This window comes from Paracoccidioides lutzii, assembly GCF_000150705.2.
Source record: "Paracoccidioides lutzii Pb01 unplaced genomic scaffold supercont2.12, whole genome shotgun sequence".
Classification (NCBI taxonomy): Eukaryota; Fungi; Ascomycota; class Eurotiomycetes; order Onygenales; family Ajellomycetaceae; genus Paracoccidioides; species Paracoccidioides lutzii.
The window spans coordinates 52,622-68,236 of NW_015440958.1; the positions used below are offsets into that span (position 1 = coordinate 52,622).

At 46.0% G+C, this 15,615-nt stretch overlaps 7 protein-coding genes across 7 annotated transcripts; 3 read left to right on the forward strand and 4 right to left on the reverse strand.

Moving 5' to 3' along the window:
* Positions 1-287: 287 nt before the first annotated feature.
* On the reverse strand, positions 288-1,932 carry PAAG_04667 (hypothetical protein; the record flags this gene model as incomplete). The annotated part of the gene is made up of 2 exons (XM_015845334.1): positions 288-1,240; positions 1,296-1,932. The coding sequence occupies 2 exons, from the start codon at positions 1,930-1,932 to the stop codon at positions 288-290; spliced, it is 1,590 nt and encodes a 529-aa protein (XP_015699560.1).
* Positions 1,933-2,595: 663 nt separating this feature from the next.
* Positions 2,596-3,250, forward strand: PAAG_11908 (hypothetical protein; the record flags this gene model as incomplete). The annotated part of the gene is made up of 4 exons (XM_002793092.2): positions 2,596-2,895; positions 2,948-3,006; positions 3,077-3,141; positions 3,195-3,250. 4 exons carry the CDS (start codon positions 2,596-2,598, stop codon positions 3,248-3,250), a joined length of 480 nt encoding a protein of 159 aa, XP_002793138.2.
* A 233-nt stretch (positions 3,251-3,483) lies between these two features.
* On the forward strand, positions 3,484-4,529 carry PAAG_11909 (hypothetical protein; the record flags this gene model as incomplete). The annotated part of the gene is made up of 2 exons (XM_015847475.1): positions 3,484-3,572; positions 3,638-4,529. 2 exons carry the CDS (start codon positions 3,484-3,486, stop codon positions 4,527-4,529), a joined length of 981 nt encoding a protein of 326 aa, XP_015702865.1.
* Positions 4,530-5,109: 580 nt separating this feature from the next.
* On the reverse strand, positions 5,110-7,083 carry PAAG_04669 (hypothetical protein; the record flags this gene model as incomplete). Its single annotated transcript, XM_002793093.2, has 4 exons — positions 5,110-5,315; positions 5,427-6,302; positions 6,406-6,435; positions 6,528-7,083. The coding sequence occupies 4 exons, from the start codon at positions 7,081-7,083 to the stop codon at positions 5,110-5,112; spliced, it is 1,668 nt and encodes a 555-aa protein (XP_002793139.1).
* Positions 7,084-7,669: 586 nt separating this feature from the next.
* Positions 7,670-12,475, forward strand: PAAG_04670 (cleavage and polyadenylation specificity factor subunit A; the record flags this gene model as incomplete). The annotated part of the gene is made up of 9 exons (XM_002793094.2): positions 7,670-9,686; positions 9,823-10,136; positions 10,199-10,372; positions 10,438-10,800; positions 10,855-11,053; positions 11,128-11,203; positions 11,264-11,717; positions 11,778-11,925; positions 11,994-12,475. 9 exons carry the CDS (start codon positions 7,670-7,672, stop codon positions 12,473-12,475), a joined length of 4,227 nt encoding a protein of 1,408 aa, XP_002793140.1.
* A 380-nt stretch (positions 12,476-12,855) lies between these two features.
* On the reverse strand, positions 12,856-13,517 carry PAAG_04671 (hypothetical protein; the record flags this gene model as incomplete). Its single annotated transcript, XM_002793095.2, has 3 exons — positions 12,856-12,914; positions 13,067-13,193; positions 13,356-13,517. 3 exons carry the CDS (start codon positions 13,515-13,517, stop codon positions 12,856-12,858), a joined length of 348 nt encoding a protein of 115 aa, XP_002793141.1.
* A 152-nt stretch (positions 13,518-13,669) lies between these two features.
* On the reverse strand, positions 13,670-15,340 carry PAAG_04672 (hypothetical protein; the record flags this gene model as incomplete). Its single annotated transcript, XM_015845335.1, has 4 exons — positions 13,670-13,850; positions 14,562-14,959; positions 15,039-15,080; positions 15,119-15,340. The coding sequence occupies 4 exons, from the start codon at positions 15,338-15,340 to the stop codon at positions 13,670-13,672; spliced, it is 843 nt and encodes a 280-aa protein (XP_015699561.1).
* Positions 15,341-15,615: the final 275 nt, after the last annotated feature.

Consider the following 15,615-nt stretch of genomic DNA (forward strand, 5'->3'; position numbering starts at 1 on the left):
TGGAGGGAAGGTCGTTGCGAGGGTAGGCACGGCATTAGTATCATCCGAGATTCACCTTGAATCTATATTGATTCAAGGAAATACCAAGATGAAGCTATCTGACCCACTAAACTAAAGTCCAAGAACATCCACTGAGGGACGAGGGTATTGCCAAACAGAGTTATCCAGGAGGGCTATCACCAAGTGTTTGCATGGGAAGAATCTACCTTGCACCTCTCAGATAAGTTCAACATAAACACATGAAATGTGTGCCTGTTCAATAGGAATTTTCTTGAATGCAGTCAGCTTCATCGATTTTTCAACTTCGTCCACCCACGTGTCCCCTTTGGCCGGTGGTTGTTGACCGTTTCCTCATCTGCGTGACTATCGTCATCGAGAGATTTGGCAGTGATGAAGCTCACATCCGAAGCGCTTGAGTAGAATTTTGAAATCACAGTAACAGGTTCTTCCTCTTCCTTGAGAACCTGTTTTTGAGACTCTTCATCCTCCCATTCTGTTCGGTCGAGCAACTCCCACTCCGCACTCGCCATTTCCCCTAAAAGAGTGGATTTTAGTTTATCGGCAAGCTTGGTTGACGAAAGCAGTTTCCATTTTTTCATAAACTCTGTCCCTTCCGCACTTCCAAGGAACGAGTGCGCTGTTCCGTGAGAATAGTGGCCAAACATCGGGGATGATCTGGTTCGCTGGAGGTTGTTTTTAGGAGCATCTTTATTAGTGTCTTGAAGTTTTGCTTGGTTGTCTCGGGTTGATAGCGCTCTCGTAATGGCTGACGCCTGGGAAGGCTGTGCAACGAGAAGCATCCATAAATTGTGACCCACGTCGCAGATATTCTCCCAAGAATCGAAACCAACGTCTAAGCCTTGAGAACGACACACCCATGATATATCCCAGGCTAGCAGAGCAACACCCTCGAGAAATAAGCCATATGTAGCGGGGTCTTCCTGTGCAAGCTTTGGCAGAGATTTGTTGATAAAAAGTGGTCGTGGACGTGGAGGTGGCCTGACATCGGCGGTTCGAGAAGCTGTCGGACTTGCCGAGGTTGACTGATAAGGCGATGTGCCGGGAAATGTTGTCTTTCTGGACGAATACGAGGATGATGGTGAAAATATGGTAGGTAGAGGGTAATTCCGATGAGGTAGGGTTATCTCTGCAGGTAACCGCAGGGAGAGGTAATGCGAAACAAGGACTAGGAGATGGGAGATGTAGGTAAGGGAAGTGGTAATATGTGTATGATTTGCGCCTATAAATCCAAGTCAGTCATGATAGTTGGGCTATGTCTTCTAGGAATACCAAACCATTTAGATCTCTGAGGTCGAAAATATTGACACCTCCAATAGTGTAGACAGTCACAAGCTCACCATTCTTGCGTCTGGATCTCTGGCGCAAGCGGTAGAGGTTGGCAACTTCACGACAAAGAAAAACCCTAGACTGTGCTGTTTTATCATGCAGGCTGTTCCACAGATGTTCTGTTTTTTTGATATTATTTTGAACAGTAGAAAGCATCGATGCTCGTCGATTATCGACTTGATAAGTTGCGGATCCCACATCGGACCGCCGTAGTTTGAGGAGTGCCTTGCGGTGTGAAATTTTTTCTTTACCTTCCCTTATTTCCTCCCTCAGTGCTCTGATACGGTTGAGAATCGTTGACGTCCTCGCGGCCGACTGCGAAGAGCGACTCTTGGCTGCCTGGAGGGCCCAAAGAGATGAGTGTTGTTGGGATTCGGAACCATCTTGTTGTTCATTCTCCGCAAATCCAATATTACCTGTATCTTTAACCGCAACAGCAGCTTCGATTTCTTTTCCAAGGGCCTCCTTTTCCAATAGGACCTTGGCATGGTCGAACCGAATAGGATAGAGGTGGTTACGGGAACATGTCGGGCAGAGAAGCTGGAGTCGGGTGTTAGGCCCACGATTACATACGTGGCAGCTCATAACCGGAAATTTCGAGAGAGGAGAGCTATCTATGGATGTCCAACAAATGGTTGGGTTTCCATACTCCACCCAATATCCCTCGAATGCAGGAACTGTTGAGGGTAGAAACGACCGTTGAGATAGGCAGGGGTAAGAGTCTAGGTGTAACTTTCATGACTCGTGCTGATAGGAAATTGAGGGTCTTTAAACATTTATATACCCCATCAAAGGCACTCAACGATTTTCAACCAAATCAGCCGCAGGTACTGAAGGAAACTCGGTCGTAATCCAAGTGTTGTCTGGTGTGAGTCGAAATCGATGGAGTTGATGTTGCCTTGAAACTTGAAGGGGACTGGATGATGTCACCTGATATTTAACTTTCGGGTCGAGCAGTTTTTGTAGTGTTTGCAATGTTTGCACCAGCGGCTACGATAATAATGGAAGGAAGCGCCTCCATCTCGTGGACAGTTTCTTCGACAAAGTCACGGTAACAATAAGAGATGATCATGTCTCCAGTTCAGAAGATAACAAGCAGCGGGGGTTAGATTGATCACACGGGGTTTGGGATCCCGGGTGGCATAAGAACCTGACACGAGTGTGGCTTGCTGTAAGCCTCCCGGAACAAACTGTTGCTTTCAGTGCACTTTGTCATTAAAGCTGTTTCTTTTTAACACAGATATCACCATGTCGAGCAATCATCCGAGTCTAGAATCACCGATATCTCGTCCAGATTCTGGGGATGTTGGCCCAGAAAAGATAGACCCAGATTCAACCCCCAATGCCGAAAATACTGGAACTGGTCCCGACATTCCCCAAGATGCCATTCGTAAGGAAGAGGATGCGGTGGGGGAGGCATATCATGGATTGGCACTCTCTCTTCGTGGTTGCGATTGGGAACAGCTTCAGAAGAAGTTTACAGATGCGATGGATGAGAGAACCCAGGTAGAAATGACTCTGCATAGTGAAACTGCGGAGTTGCTTGAGGTTGGTCTTTTACACTACATTTCTTGAACTGTGCTCTAATTTCATATCCTAGATGTTTGTTGCGTGGTCACAAACGACAGTCTCCTGCGACGAAGATAGGGCATATAAGAGGTAATGATAATGACCCAAGCCAACTTCCATGAAGATATGAAAAGATTAACCGTGCTTTTCCTCCCTAAAGGTTCAAAACGCGAATGAGTTTCACGCAAAACCACGAAACAAAACTAGAAGAGAAGAAAAAACACTGTATGGTGGTTTCTTGCTGCAGTAATAACATATTACATACTGACAACCTGCAGATGCCGATGTTGTAAGGGCATTTGAAAATGCTCTAGCACTCCTACGTGTCGACTGAAAGATTTGGTGGACCACTTTCTCCTTTTCCGGAGAGTGAGGTGGCATAATCATGTGCTTTTTTTGTTAGTGGATGGAACCGTGGAAAAGTGCAGTCTCACCGCCTTTAGTTGTTCTGCCATTCCAAGTTCCTCGTTGCCTACGGAAATATCCAAGAAGTGATGCCAGTGCATTTATTGCTTTTAAGTTGCTGTTCGCATTTCTACCCTATATCTTGTTTATGCCAATGGAAATATGGAGGGTGAACCATTCAAAGATGATGTTGCTCTTTTGGAGCGCCTGAATGCTCTGAAACCATCTAGCGTTCAGCTGGGGCGAACACCGTTCGTAAACATTCTCGAAGTCAAGTTCGCGCGCTTAATAAATGGTTTTGATTGACAATTTGTAGTCTCCCCATTGAATTTTCGGATACAGATGCGCAGGAAGCACCGGTTGGCGACTTGTCGACGCGTTTCATCGGACTTGGTACCTCCACTACATTAGGGCCATCTGAACTCCAGCAAGACGATATAGGCTCTTTCATTACATCTGGAGATGAGATAGAAGGACTTCTTTCAGACCTGCAAAGCAAGATCTGGGAAAAATCCCAAGAGCTAGATAATGCAGAGGATGTTGAATGTTTGCTGAGGGAGACTAGGGGGTTTTTACATTCTGCTTCCCAGTACCAGGACCTGAAAAACCATGTCAGACATTCGCCGCAGCCAGTTGCCACCAAAGCAAGTGATAGTAATGATTGCTCAGAAGATAGGGATGCTGATGATTACCTCCAAAGGGTTCTTGATGAGGTCAGTGCGGAGGATAATCCAACAAAGGCGGCAGGGTCATCAGCAGCCGCTCCCTCCGAACCCAAAACGCCCGACAAAACCACAACCCGAAGCAATTCAAAGCCAGATACAGAAGCACCCGCACCTCCGTCAACCTCACTATCATCTATCCTAGACCTCCCCGCAACCCCATCTAGCATTATCCCCCCACAACGACACGAACACCAACCCGAACTAGATACCACCTCACCAGACCTCCCTTCCGCACCAAAATTTGCACCCGCAGAAAGCCCTATCCATATCATCAATAATCGGCACAGCAGACGCTGCAAAGACGTCGATGATAATCTGAAGCCGTTTTGGTGTTGTATTTGCAGTGACGATGCGACGATAAAATGCCTTGATTGCGATTCGGAGTTGTTGTATTGTATTCGTTGTTGGATGGAGACACATGTTGACGAAGGGAGTGTGGAGGAGAGGGGGCATCGGAAAGTAAAGTTTGAGAGGGAGAGGTAATCAGAGGGGTTCTCTTTTTCATTTAAAGAGCAGAGTTTGGGGCATAGCATAGTTTGCTCCCATTCGCTGTTCACGAGGTATTCGTTGGAACTGGTGGAGTAAGTTGCATATTTACCACGCTCATATTTTAGATATATTGACCTTTTATTTCCATGAAGTATCATCTATATGTGCTATATGACAAATTCATTAACTGGGAAATTATTGAGGTGCAAAATAATTGGTCCGTTCAGGTTTGGAATAGAAAATCTCAACAGCAATCTGTGCAAAATAACCTGAGCACAACGTGTGTAAATCCAATCACCGGCTGAGATACCAGAGGAATCACCTCTTCCGGCCACAACCGCCCAAGATAACTACAGTGTTACTACGAAAGTTTCCATTTTCACTCCCCCAAGCACAAACCAACCTAGTCCAACTAAGCCTTCCTTGATAGCCATCCAGACCTGCCAAACCATTCAGACTCGTAGGAAAACCATATACAACACACTTCTATCAGAGCACCAGAAAAAGGCTAAATATCCACAAGCAAAACTTAGTGTATCAAATATGCATTAAAATCCTACATTCCACTCCCCTTTCACTCCCGAGTTCCTCGACCAGCCGAACCGGAAATATCGGCCGTGATTGCTCGTCCCGTTATATCTTCCCATGTAGTTCCGAATCTACTCCCCGTAGCTGCAAGTAGCCCTTCCTCCTCTGCTTCCTCCGCATCCTCGTCGAGTTGCCGCTCGTCCAGCTTTGGTGTGCGGAATAACATGACGAGAAAGGCGATCAGGGAAAATCCTGCAGCGGAAGAACATGTTAATTATTTCGATATTCTACTTCTTGTTTCATCTGTTATGTACAAACTGTGGACGCTTAGAGGTGGTATTAGATTCCTTTATCTTTACGTACCTAGAAAGAAGAACTGCGCCCAGAAATCGAATATGCCGAAGACTGGGAAATTCAACGTGATGCGGTTCAGGAATGTGCTGACAACCGACGGTGTGCAAATGTTCTTAGCAGAAGGGCTCTCTGCTAGTTCAGAGCAAGGTTTAATGAGAGGTTCGAGCCCTGTGCAATCCGGCTGTTCACCGGGATACTCGGGTGGATGGTCGCAGAAGGTCTGTGGGCCGTATGTCGCATACTGCGGGGCCACGATCATTGAGATGGAATAATTGAGTGCAAGCGTGATCAGAGTCAACATCACCGTCGCGATAAGCAGTGCCTGAGGTGACGTATGGCCCTTGCGGATCTGGAATATACTGATCCAGAAAAAGCGTACTCCTATTGCAGCGATTCCAACGATGGAGCTGCAGAAGAAAATGAGAACTAGGAGAACGAAAAGAACATAATCGACTGGGAAGGTTTTGGCAGACTCGACGAATGCCCAGTTGATGGGATTGAAAATATTTATTTTGCCCAAGATATAGCCGCATTGGCCTTTGCAGACGGAATTATTCGCCTTGTCTATGCCGGTTAGGAGCATGGAGCACCATATTAATACCGCGATACCAAGTAAAAGAAGACCACCAAGGAGTTTAAGCGGGCGGAAGATCGCCGAAATCTTAAACCACGCTTTCAAGAGCCAGGTGCCCCTGTCTTGTTGAGCCTCTGCTGCCAAGCGTTGCCGTCGTCGTAAAGTTCGTTCCTCCCGCACTAGAGAATCAAGTTCCCTTCGCTGCTTTGAAGATAGGGTGTCCAGATTTCCGCCACATCGGCCTTCTAACTGCCGCTGGCGCTCGATATTCTCCTCTAGCCGCGAAGCGTGTGCTGGCTTTGAGGGTTGGGCTGGAAATTGAAGGGGCCGTTTTGATAAAAGAGACAGGGAGCAAGGCAAAACCGACAGATGTGTACAAAACGTAGAGAATAATTCCAATGGTGATAAGCAAACCAAGGCCAAAGGTTAGAGCTCGTTCCCCGTCTGGATTGGAAAGTTAGCATTATTTAACATTTGAATTCATGACCAGTGTACACGTGTTTTCTCGGGAAGGGAAGGTTGGTGAAAGAACGTACGATTTTCTGTTAACAACTTTCTAAAATAATCTAGATCAAAGTTTGGCGCTTCCCTGTTTCGCGCCACAGGAACAAAAAATCCAACGAGAAACAGGGTAACTGCGAACAGAATAAAGGCTATGGTGTATTTGAAAGCTCCCCGAAATCTCTTCCCCCAGGTCTGCAAGCCTTCTTCAGCTGCAACTTCATCATATTCTTCGTACCAGAAGTAAGTGAACGGCACCACTAGGAGACAGAGCACCGCGTCCAGAGAGTAAAGGGAGTAATAAACGACTGTTAATGAGTAAGTGATTTTGTCAACCTCATCCTGCGTTGCCCAAGGCTTTCTTCTGCCCTGCTTGGATGAAGTGGTCGACGATACCAAAGCCACATCAACTGGTAGTAAAAGCACTGTGGCAAGCAACGCCGTGAGGGTAAATATGCAAACTGCAGTCACATACGCAGACCGCTCGCGGGGCGTTTGGTAGACGTAAAAGAAGATAGATGCCACTGCAATGAGGATAACAACAACGATCGCGTATACTATCCATATCAAAGTAGACTGTAGTAATGCCATAATGAACGGTAGATCTAGAAATTCGAGAGCGGATATATGGCGAGTGGCATCACCGGTGGTTCATGGGTATCTCTGGCTTCAACGAAGGCTAACACTTGATCTTGGAAAGCAAGTTCAGCGCAAAACTCTCATGGGTAGCACGAAACAAGAGCTAAACCAAATCATATCTCTAAACATTCATGTATGGAGGATGAATATCAAAATTTCTCGATGTTTTCTTATTATTGAAACTTGATATCGCATTTGAAGCTGTCGTCATTATTTCCTTCTTCGGGATGACACCACGTGACTGTTTAAACGAGAAATTTTAACCATAAGAGGACTAGCAGAAACCTTACGAGCTAACTGTACGCTAAACCAATTTTGGAAAGATGCCATTTAGCTAAGCAGAAAGAGCTTCAATCTTAATGCGAAACCGACGAACAACCAACACCTTAAACAACCTTATGAATTGTCTTGTCTGGCTTCCATATTCCATTTTCTTTCAATGCTTTGGTCAGCTAGTGCTCTGTTGTCTGAACTAGGAGAGCAAGCCTTCGACGGCTGTCAAGTTCAGGGCCCTGGTTGATATTGATTACCTTTAAACATGCAATGTTATACAGAGCTGTTGCCGCCTTCAGGGGTAACGCATGTTTTGTCCGTTCCCTTTCTCTCGGGGACATCTAACAACTTGATAGTGGCAAAGACTACTCTACTCCAGGTGTACAATCTGGTTAACGTTGTCTACGGATCTAGTCCTGGCCAGTCCGATGAGAAAACTCGGTCCCAGTACTCCAAACTAGTTCTAGTGGCTGAATATGCTCTGTCCGGTACTATCACCGACTTGGGTCGAGTGAAGATACTTGATTCGAAAAGTGGTGGAGAGGCTATCCTTGTTGCAACCAGGAACGCTAAACTCAGCCTAATTGAGTGGGATCCAGAGAAACACCAGATTTCCACAACCTCTATTCATTATTACGAGAGAGATGATGTTCACATCAGCCCATGGACTCCGAATCTTGCCGCTTGCCCTAGTCATTTGACAGTCGACCCTAGTAGCAGATGTGCGGTACTCAACTTTGGGAAAAAAAACTTGGCTATCTTGCCTTTCCATCAGATGGGCGATGATTTAGTTATGGATGATTTTGATTCAGATCATGATGATGAACGCCAAATAGATACGAATCATACCGCTGAAGAACGGGATGAGGCAAATAAGCCTGATGGGCCAGTGTACCAAACCCCTTATGCATCGTCCTTTGTGCTCCCCATAGCAGCGCTGGAGCCTTCGATGCTCCACCCTATTAGTCTAGCGTTTTTATACGAATATAGGGAACCTACATTTGGCATTTTATACTCACAAGTGGCAGCATCCTCTGCTTTGCTACATGATCGAAAAGATGTAGTCTTTTACTCCGTTTTCACCCTGGACTTGGAACAGCGAGCTTCTACCACTCTGCTCTCTGTTCCACGGCTCCCCAATGATTTATTCAAAGTTATACCCCTACCTCCGCCGGTTGGAGGTGCGCTTTTAGTTGGATCTAACGAACTCGTCCATGTCGACCAAGCGGGAAGGACTAATGCTGTGGGAGTGAATGAATTTGCGAGGGAAGCCTCCAGCTTCTCGATGGCTGACCAATCCGATTTGGAAATGCGCTTGGAAGGCTGTGTTGTGGAGCAACTGGGAACCGAAAATTGTGATATGTTATTAGTGTTGCTAAATGGTGTTATGGCGGTGGTCAGTTTCAAACTTGATGGACGATCGGTATCGGGGATATATCTGCGGCCAGTTTCTGACCAGGCCGGAGGCGCCATTTTAAGAACTAAGCCCTCTTGCTCGGCTCCTGTTGGCAGAGGCAAAATCTTTTTCGGTAGCGAAGAAGGGGATTCCATACTCATTGGCTGGTCAAGACTTTCAGCAGGAGCAAAGGTGTCTCCAGCGCCAGAAACTGGTGAGGACAACGTTGCGGAGCTATCCGAGGATGAAGAGGATGATGATGATGATGATGATGAAGAAGATGCATATGAAGATGACCTGTACGCCACTCCGGTGACACCGGGGATTAATCCCCGCAACACTGCATCTATGAATGGCACCAGCCTCAACGATTACATCTTCCGAATCCACGACCGCCTCTGGAATCTAGGTCCTATGAGAGATATTACCCTAGGACGACCTCCCGGCTCACGAGATAAGGATAAGCGTCAGTCGGTTTCCAGTTTGTCAGCATATTTAGAACTCGTCACAACCCAGGGATATGGTAGAGCTGGAGGTCTTGCAATTCTCAGGCGTGAGATTGATCCGTATGTTATTGATTCTTTGATGATCAAAGACACAGATGGAGTACGGTCTGTGCATGTCAAAGATCCTAAACTGCCATCACAAAGTGGATCACTTCCTGCAAATGCCGGGAGTAACTATGACCACTATCTTTTGTTATCCAAGTCCAAAGGTTTCGACAAAGAAAAGTCAGTTGTCTATAAAATGAGTAGTGGGGGACTGGAGGAGACTCGAGCGCCGGAGTTTAACCCCAACGAGGACCGAACCATTGACATCGGGACACTCGCTGGTGGCACCAGAGTGGTACAAGTTCTTAAGGGTGAAGTCCGAAGCTACGACAGTGGTATGTTGGCTGCCTTGATTACTTCCAGGAGTATCAGATTAAAATCAATTTTCGATATTTACTTTCCTTTTCTACTCATCCCGTTATTAAGAGAGTGCCGCTACTTTTGATTATGGTATAACTAATTTGCATTTAGGTCTTGGTCTCGCTCAAATATATCCAGTGTGGGATGAAGATACAAGCGAAGAGAGATCTGTGATGCATGCAAGCTTTGCTGAACCCTATGTTCTTATTATCCGCGATGACAGCTCTATTCTGCTTCTTCAAGCAGACGAGTCCGGCGACTTAGATGAAATTGAAACAGATGGTATCATAAAATCAACAACATGGATATCAGGATCACTCTACCAAGATAAATACCGATCGTTTTTGTCCTATGAAGGAACTCCAAACAGAAAGCCATCTGACAATGTTCTTTTATTTCTCCTTAACTCCGAATCCAAGCTTTATGTAAGAACATAGTCATAATGGGTTTTTCCAGTATCAGAGAAACAAACTCACCGTATTTGAAGATATTCCATCTCCCAAATGCCAAAGATCCCGTTTATACCGCCGAAAGCGTTGACCTCTTGCCACCAATACTTCCAACAGAGCTTCCCCCAAGACGAACAACATATCGAGAGTGTTTAACGGAGATTCTAGTCGCAGACCTTGGGGATTCGGTCAGCAGAACCCCATATTTAACTGTCAGTGTTGCATTCCTGGCTCATATTTTCTACTTTGACTTCAAGCTTACCGGACACACATTTAGCTACGATCTAACAGCAATGAGCTCATATTATATGAGCCATACCATACTGTCCAATCCACCGAAAAACGACTGTCTGATTTACGGTTCGTGAAAATCGCCAATCACCATTTTCCAAAATTCCTCCCTGAATCAAACTTGGGCAATCTCTCGGACGGCGATCGCCAGCTAGTGAGACCATTACGTGCTTTGGGGGATGTATGCGGCTATCGAACCGTGTTTATGCCGGGAAACTCCCCTTGTTTCATCATAAAATCGGCGACGAGCATTCCACATGTTATGAACCTTAGAGGCAAAACAGTCCATTCATTGAGTAGTTTTAATATCCCAGCATGTGAGAAAGGGTTCGTTTACGTTGATACTGATGTTAGTGCCTTCTTCCGTCATATTTACGATGAGAAACTTACTTTGGCTGCCTAGAATGTTGTGCGAATGTGTCGATTTCCAAGAAACACTCATTTCGATGGCTCGTGGGCTGCACGAAAAATTGGCCTTGGAGAGCAGGTGGATAGCGTCGAATATTCCTCTTCGTCGGAAACTTATGTTTTAGGAACGAGCCAAAAAGTTGACTTCAAACTACCCGAGGATGATGAAATCCACCCGGAATGGCGAAATGAGGGTATGATAACACCCTTTTTTTTTTTTTCTTTCTTTCTAACAACAGCGAGGCAAATTCTAATTAAAATTTTATAGTTATATCTTTCTTTCCCCAGATCGATAAAGGGAGTGTTAAACTTCTAAACCCGAGGACGTGGTCAATTATCGATAGGTACGACAGTCTCATACTATATATTGCCATCGTGAACTTATCTTTTTAACACGCAACTAGTTATCAACTTCGCACTTCAGAGCGTGTGATGTGCGTCAAATGCTTGAATCTCGAAGCGTCCGAAATCACACATGAGCGTAAGGAAATGATTGCGGTGGGCACAGCGCTGACGCGGGGCGAAGATATCGCTGCCCGTGGTTGCATTTACGTTTTCGAGGTTATCAAAGTGGTCCCGGAAGTTGATCGCCCAGAGACCAATCGAAAACTAAAGTTAATCGCAAAGGAAGAAGTTAAAGGTGCCATAACATCTCTCTCTGGTATTGGCGGACAAGGGTTTTTGATTGCTGCCCAAGGCCAGAAATGCATAGTTAGGGGTCTCAAGGAAGACGGTAGTCTTCTGCCGGTGGCATTTATGGATATGCAATGCTATGTCAGCGTGCTTAAAGAGCTCAAGGGTACGGGTATGTGCATCATGGGGGATGCTCTGAAGGGCCTATGGTTTGCGGGATATTCTGTAATTACTTCTCTCTTACAAATACCGGCGCAATATCAGTGACTAACCCCAAATTTACAGGAAGAGCCGTATAAACTATCCCTTTTCAGCAAAGATGACGGCAGTCTCCAAGTAATGGCAGCCGACTTCCTTCCTGATGGAAAACGCCTTTATATCATGGTCGCAGATGATGACTGTAACATACATGTTTTACAGTATGACCCTGAAGGTAGGGGAAACAATTGATTTTCCACTATCACAAACACAATGAAAATTATTCTAACAATTTCTTAACAGACCCGGGCTCCGCGAAAGGTGATCGACTATTACATCGCAGTACCTTTCACACAGGCCAATTCGCCTCAACACTTACCTTACTCCCTAGAACATCAGTACTCTCGCAAGGCCCCGAAACCGAAGCGAACGCCATGGATCTCGATTTAAGCGGCCCCCTCCACCAAGTGCTTGTAACCTCTGAAACGGGATCAATCGCTCTCATAACCCCTGTCTCCGAAATGGCTTACCGTCGGCTATCAGCGCTGCAATCCCAGATGATTAATACCCTCGAGCATCCCTGTGGCCTCAACCCCCGCGCATTCAGGGCTGTTGAGAGCGACGGTATTGGTGGACGGGGTATGGTTGATGGTGATCTGGTGCAGAAATGGCTTGATTTGGGCACTCAGCGAAAGGCTGAGATAGCGAGTCGCGTTGGTGCAGATGTGTGGGAGATTCGTGCTGATCTTGAGGCTATTGGCAAAGCGGGGTTGGGGTATATGTAAAGTATATTGACTTTTGCTAGATTTGATATTTATTGAGCAATCCTTAATTACAGATTACGCACCTCATCGTGGGGTCAAAATTTCAACTGGAGAAGCCTTAAAGCTGGTCAAATAATCAAAACTTTAGAATACACTCCCCCACACATCAAACATGCACTTGGCGGAATGGTTTGTTCGTATTTCTCTCCCAAAGATTCTATAAATACTAGTCTCAATAAATGCTGCAAGTCTACACAAAATCATATGTGTAGTTAGTGCAGATATCTCGATAATATACAAGCCCAACAACAATGATACAAACACCGTTAGCAAACAGAACAATCATAACTCTGCGCCATTCAACCCACACCTTTACAAGGCTGGAAAGCCTCTGCTATTCCTTAACCATTACTCTTCGCAAACAACTCTCGCGCTTTACTTTCCAACTCCACTATTTCTTCTGCGCATGGAAAAGGGGATAAATTAGCTACCAAAGTTCCTGCCTTTTTTCCATAGTCTCATCTCCTCCTTTTGACCACAACATCCCCCACACTCGAAGTAACGTCTATAAAAGAACAAACGAATGACTAAAATATGAACGGGTTAACTTACTATTCCGTTCCACCTTCTCCTCATCCACCTCCAACCTCAACCATGCCCAATAAATAATCTGATACGTAAGCACTCCGCCCAGAAAGACCTTAGCAAAGGCCCGTCCAAAGTTTTTGTATATGGCGGTCTGTAGAGGGAGTCATTTCAACCGCGCGTGTGGCGCCGTTTATAAAATATGGTTAGATGATGGGGCAATGATACGGCGTGGGGACGATATACATCCACATTGGCGGGGCAGAGAAACATTAAAAGCTAGAATGGGAAAGATTTCGTTGTAATATATACTTACATGTGGCGAGGGTGTTTTGGTGGTGGGTTGCGCTGTATTATTGAGGGATGGAGGTGTTGAGGTAAATGCTCGGCGGGTGAATGAGTGTTTCAAAATATATGGTTTTGAGGATGAGGGGAGTAGGAGAGAATTGTGTGGTTTAGGCATTAGGTAGCGAAACATGGTGGGAGAGTTATAAAGAGGACCCCTTTTAGGTGTTGAAGGTCTCCGCTCCGTATGTTGAGCGAGATATACGGAATATTGAAGATTGGCGGCGGAGAGGTGAGCGGCAGAAAAGAGGCCACGGAGGTGCCAAGAGTTCGAGATCACGTGGTTTACATGCCGCGGCCCAGGGGAGGCTTTGGCACATTTTGAGCCCGTTCCTTCACAGTCTTCGTTCGCATTGAGGAGTCGGTGATGGGAAATCGATAGCCGGTAGATGGCAGGATTTCCGTGCTAACTCTGATCATCTCATCGCCTTCTTTCCCCCCCTGCGAACCCTGAAAAAACCCTCCACTAACGTAAGATGTTAACAATTGATATCAGGGTTATATGTGCCGTTTCTATTATTGTCCGCTAACTCAAATCACTACTCTGGCATAGATAGTGTCTATATAGAGTTTTATCTAGATACATCCAAATATACACCGATAAATGGAATCTAGTCGGGTAAACCAGTTCACTCCGGTGGCCCGTTCGAAGACATGCATCCCACCCTTTTCCAACCAGAGCTTCTTAACCAGTAGTTAAGGAGATGTTAGCTAAGTGGTAATAAAGATACTGTACGTGCTTTTCAAAGCAATATCCTGCAATGGTGTCGGGTAGTTAGACCCTGGTTCAATTTAGGAGCGCTGTAATATGAAGAACCGGTTTTGCCATGTTCAATACTGAATACTTAACTAGGTGGATGCTTATAAATCAAGTTTCACTAGATAACTACCGTTCATCCATTACCTACGCTCGGAATTGGTTCGCGTTAATGAGGCATTTCGAATTTTTGATTATTTAGCCAGTTGCCATCACGAAAGGTTCGAAAATCCGTTGCTGCAAAGGCAGACTGCTCATTTGGAAATGCCTATGGGATGACGCCGGTTGCATTACATCGAGAATTATAGAGGCAGCTAGAAGTAGCATTTATTACCTAGCATTCATTTACACACCACTGTCAAAATCCCGCAGGGCATAATTTCGAGGTAAACCAGTTGGATTCTGTTCAGAAGCGATCACGTGCCATGGGAGAGCCGCCCCGAGGCGCGCGCTGTTGTGGGATGCGGAGTGGAGTGGAGTGACAGGCGACCGGCAAACCCTAAGGACGATAAGCTTGTTTTTTGAGCCGCACCTTGTCCCTGACGTCGATCCCTGGGAGCTTGCATGTTGATAGCTTCAAGATGGGATTGCAAAAGTCTGCCGGAGACATTGGTGCAGGGTGGATTCCGGACCAAAACAACCTCAAAATCCTGTTTGCGGGGCCTTGCAAGCTCCCAAAATATGTGGAATTCGGAAGGTATGATGGTTATGGTGGAATTTGGTGGTGGACTCTTGAAGATATGGGCGAAAGATGCGATATTCGAGGGGTTCAACTTTGAGCCAAAAAAGCCCCGTGGGAGCGTTTCGACCACGAAAAGCTACGGGTTTGTTTGGTCTCAGCGGTTCTCAGTTCTGGCAAGTGGCGCCAAGGCCAGCCAGCCCATATCCCCGCTAAACTGTATCGGTCTGTAGTGTGGTGTTAGTCAGCAGATGCCATGCCTGGCTAAGACTAGCGGGTCGGGGGCTGAAGCACCCACCGCGCCAAAAACAGCAGGGAGGACCCATGAGGAGGCTCTGCTCTCTGACCCAAAGCAGGAGCGCGGTGAGAGAGACAGCAACAGAACAACAACATATGTAGACCTGTACGCACTCGGAGATACCATTAACCTCTTCTTTGGGCTGCTATATCCATTCCTTTCACTCCTTTCATCCTCGGTTAAGATTATCGTGTTGGTATTCGTGTCTGCTCGAGCGTGCATATCTTAGGGGAAAACAGAGAAAAATCCATTCACAACAACAACCGCATTGATACCCACCTCCTTCTCGTCCCGCTGGCTTGAATAAGGATATTCCTGGCTTTCTGATGAAATCCGTTTCCAGCGTTCGAGTTCTGGGAGGAGAGTCATAAACGTGTGTTGGCTCCAACTGCGGCAACTGCAGCTGTCCGGTCTTGCTCTTACCTCAACATCCTCCAACTCCAAATTCCAACTCTAACCATCATCAACTCTTCTTGTACGTGGACGTCTTCATCCTG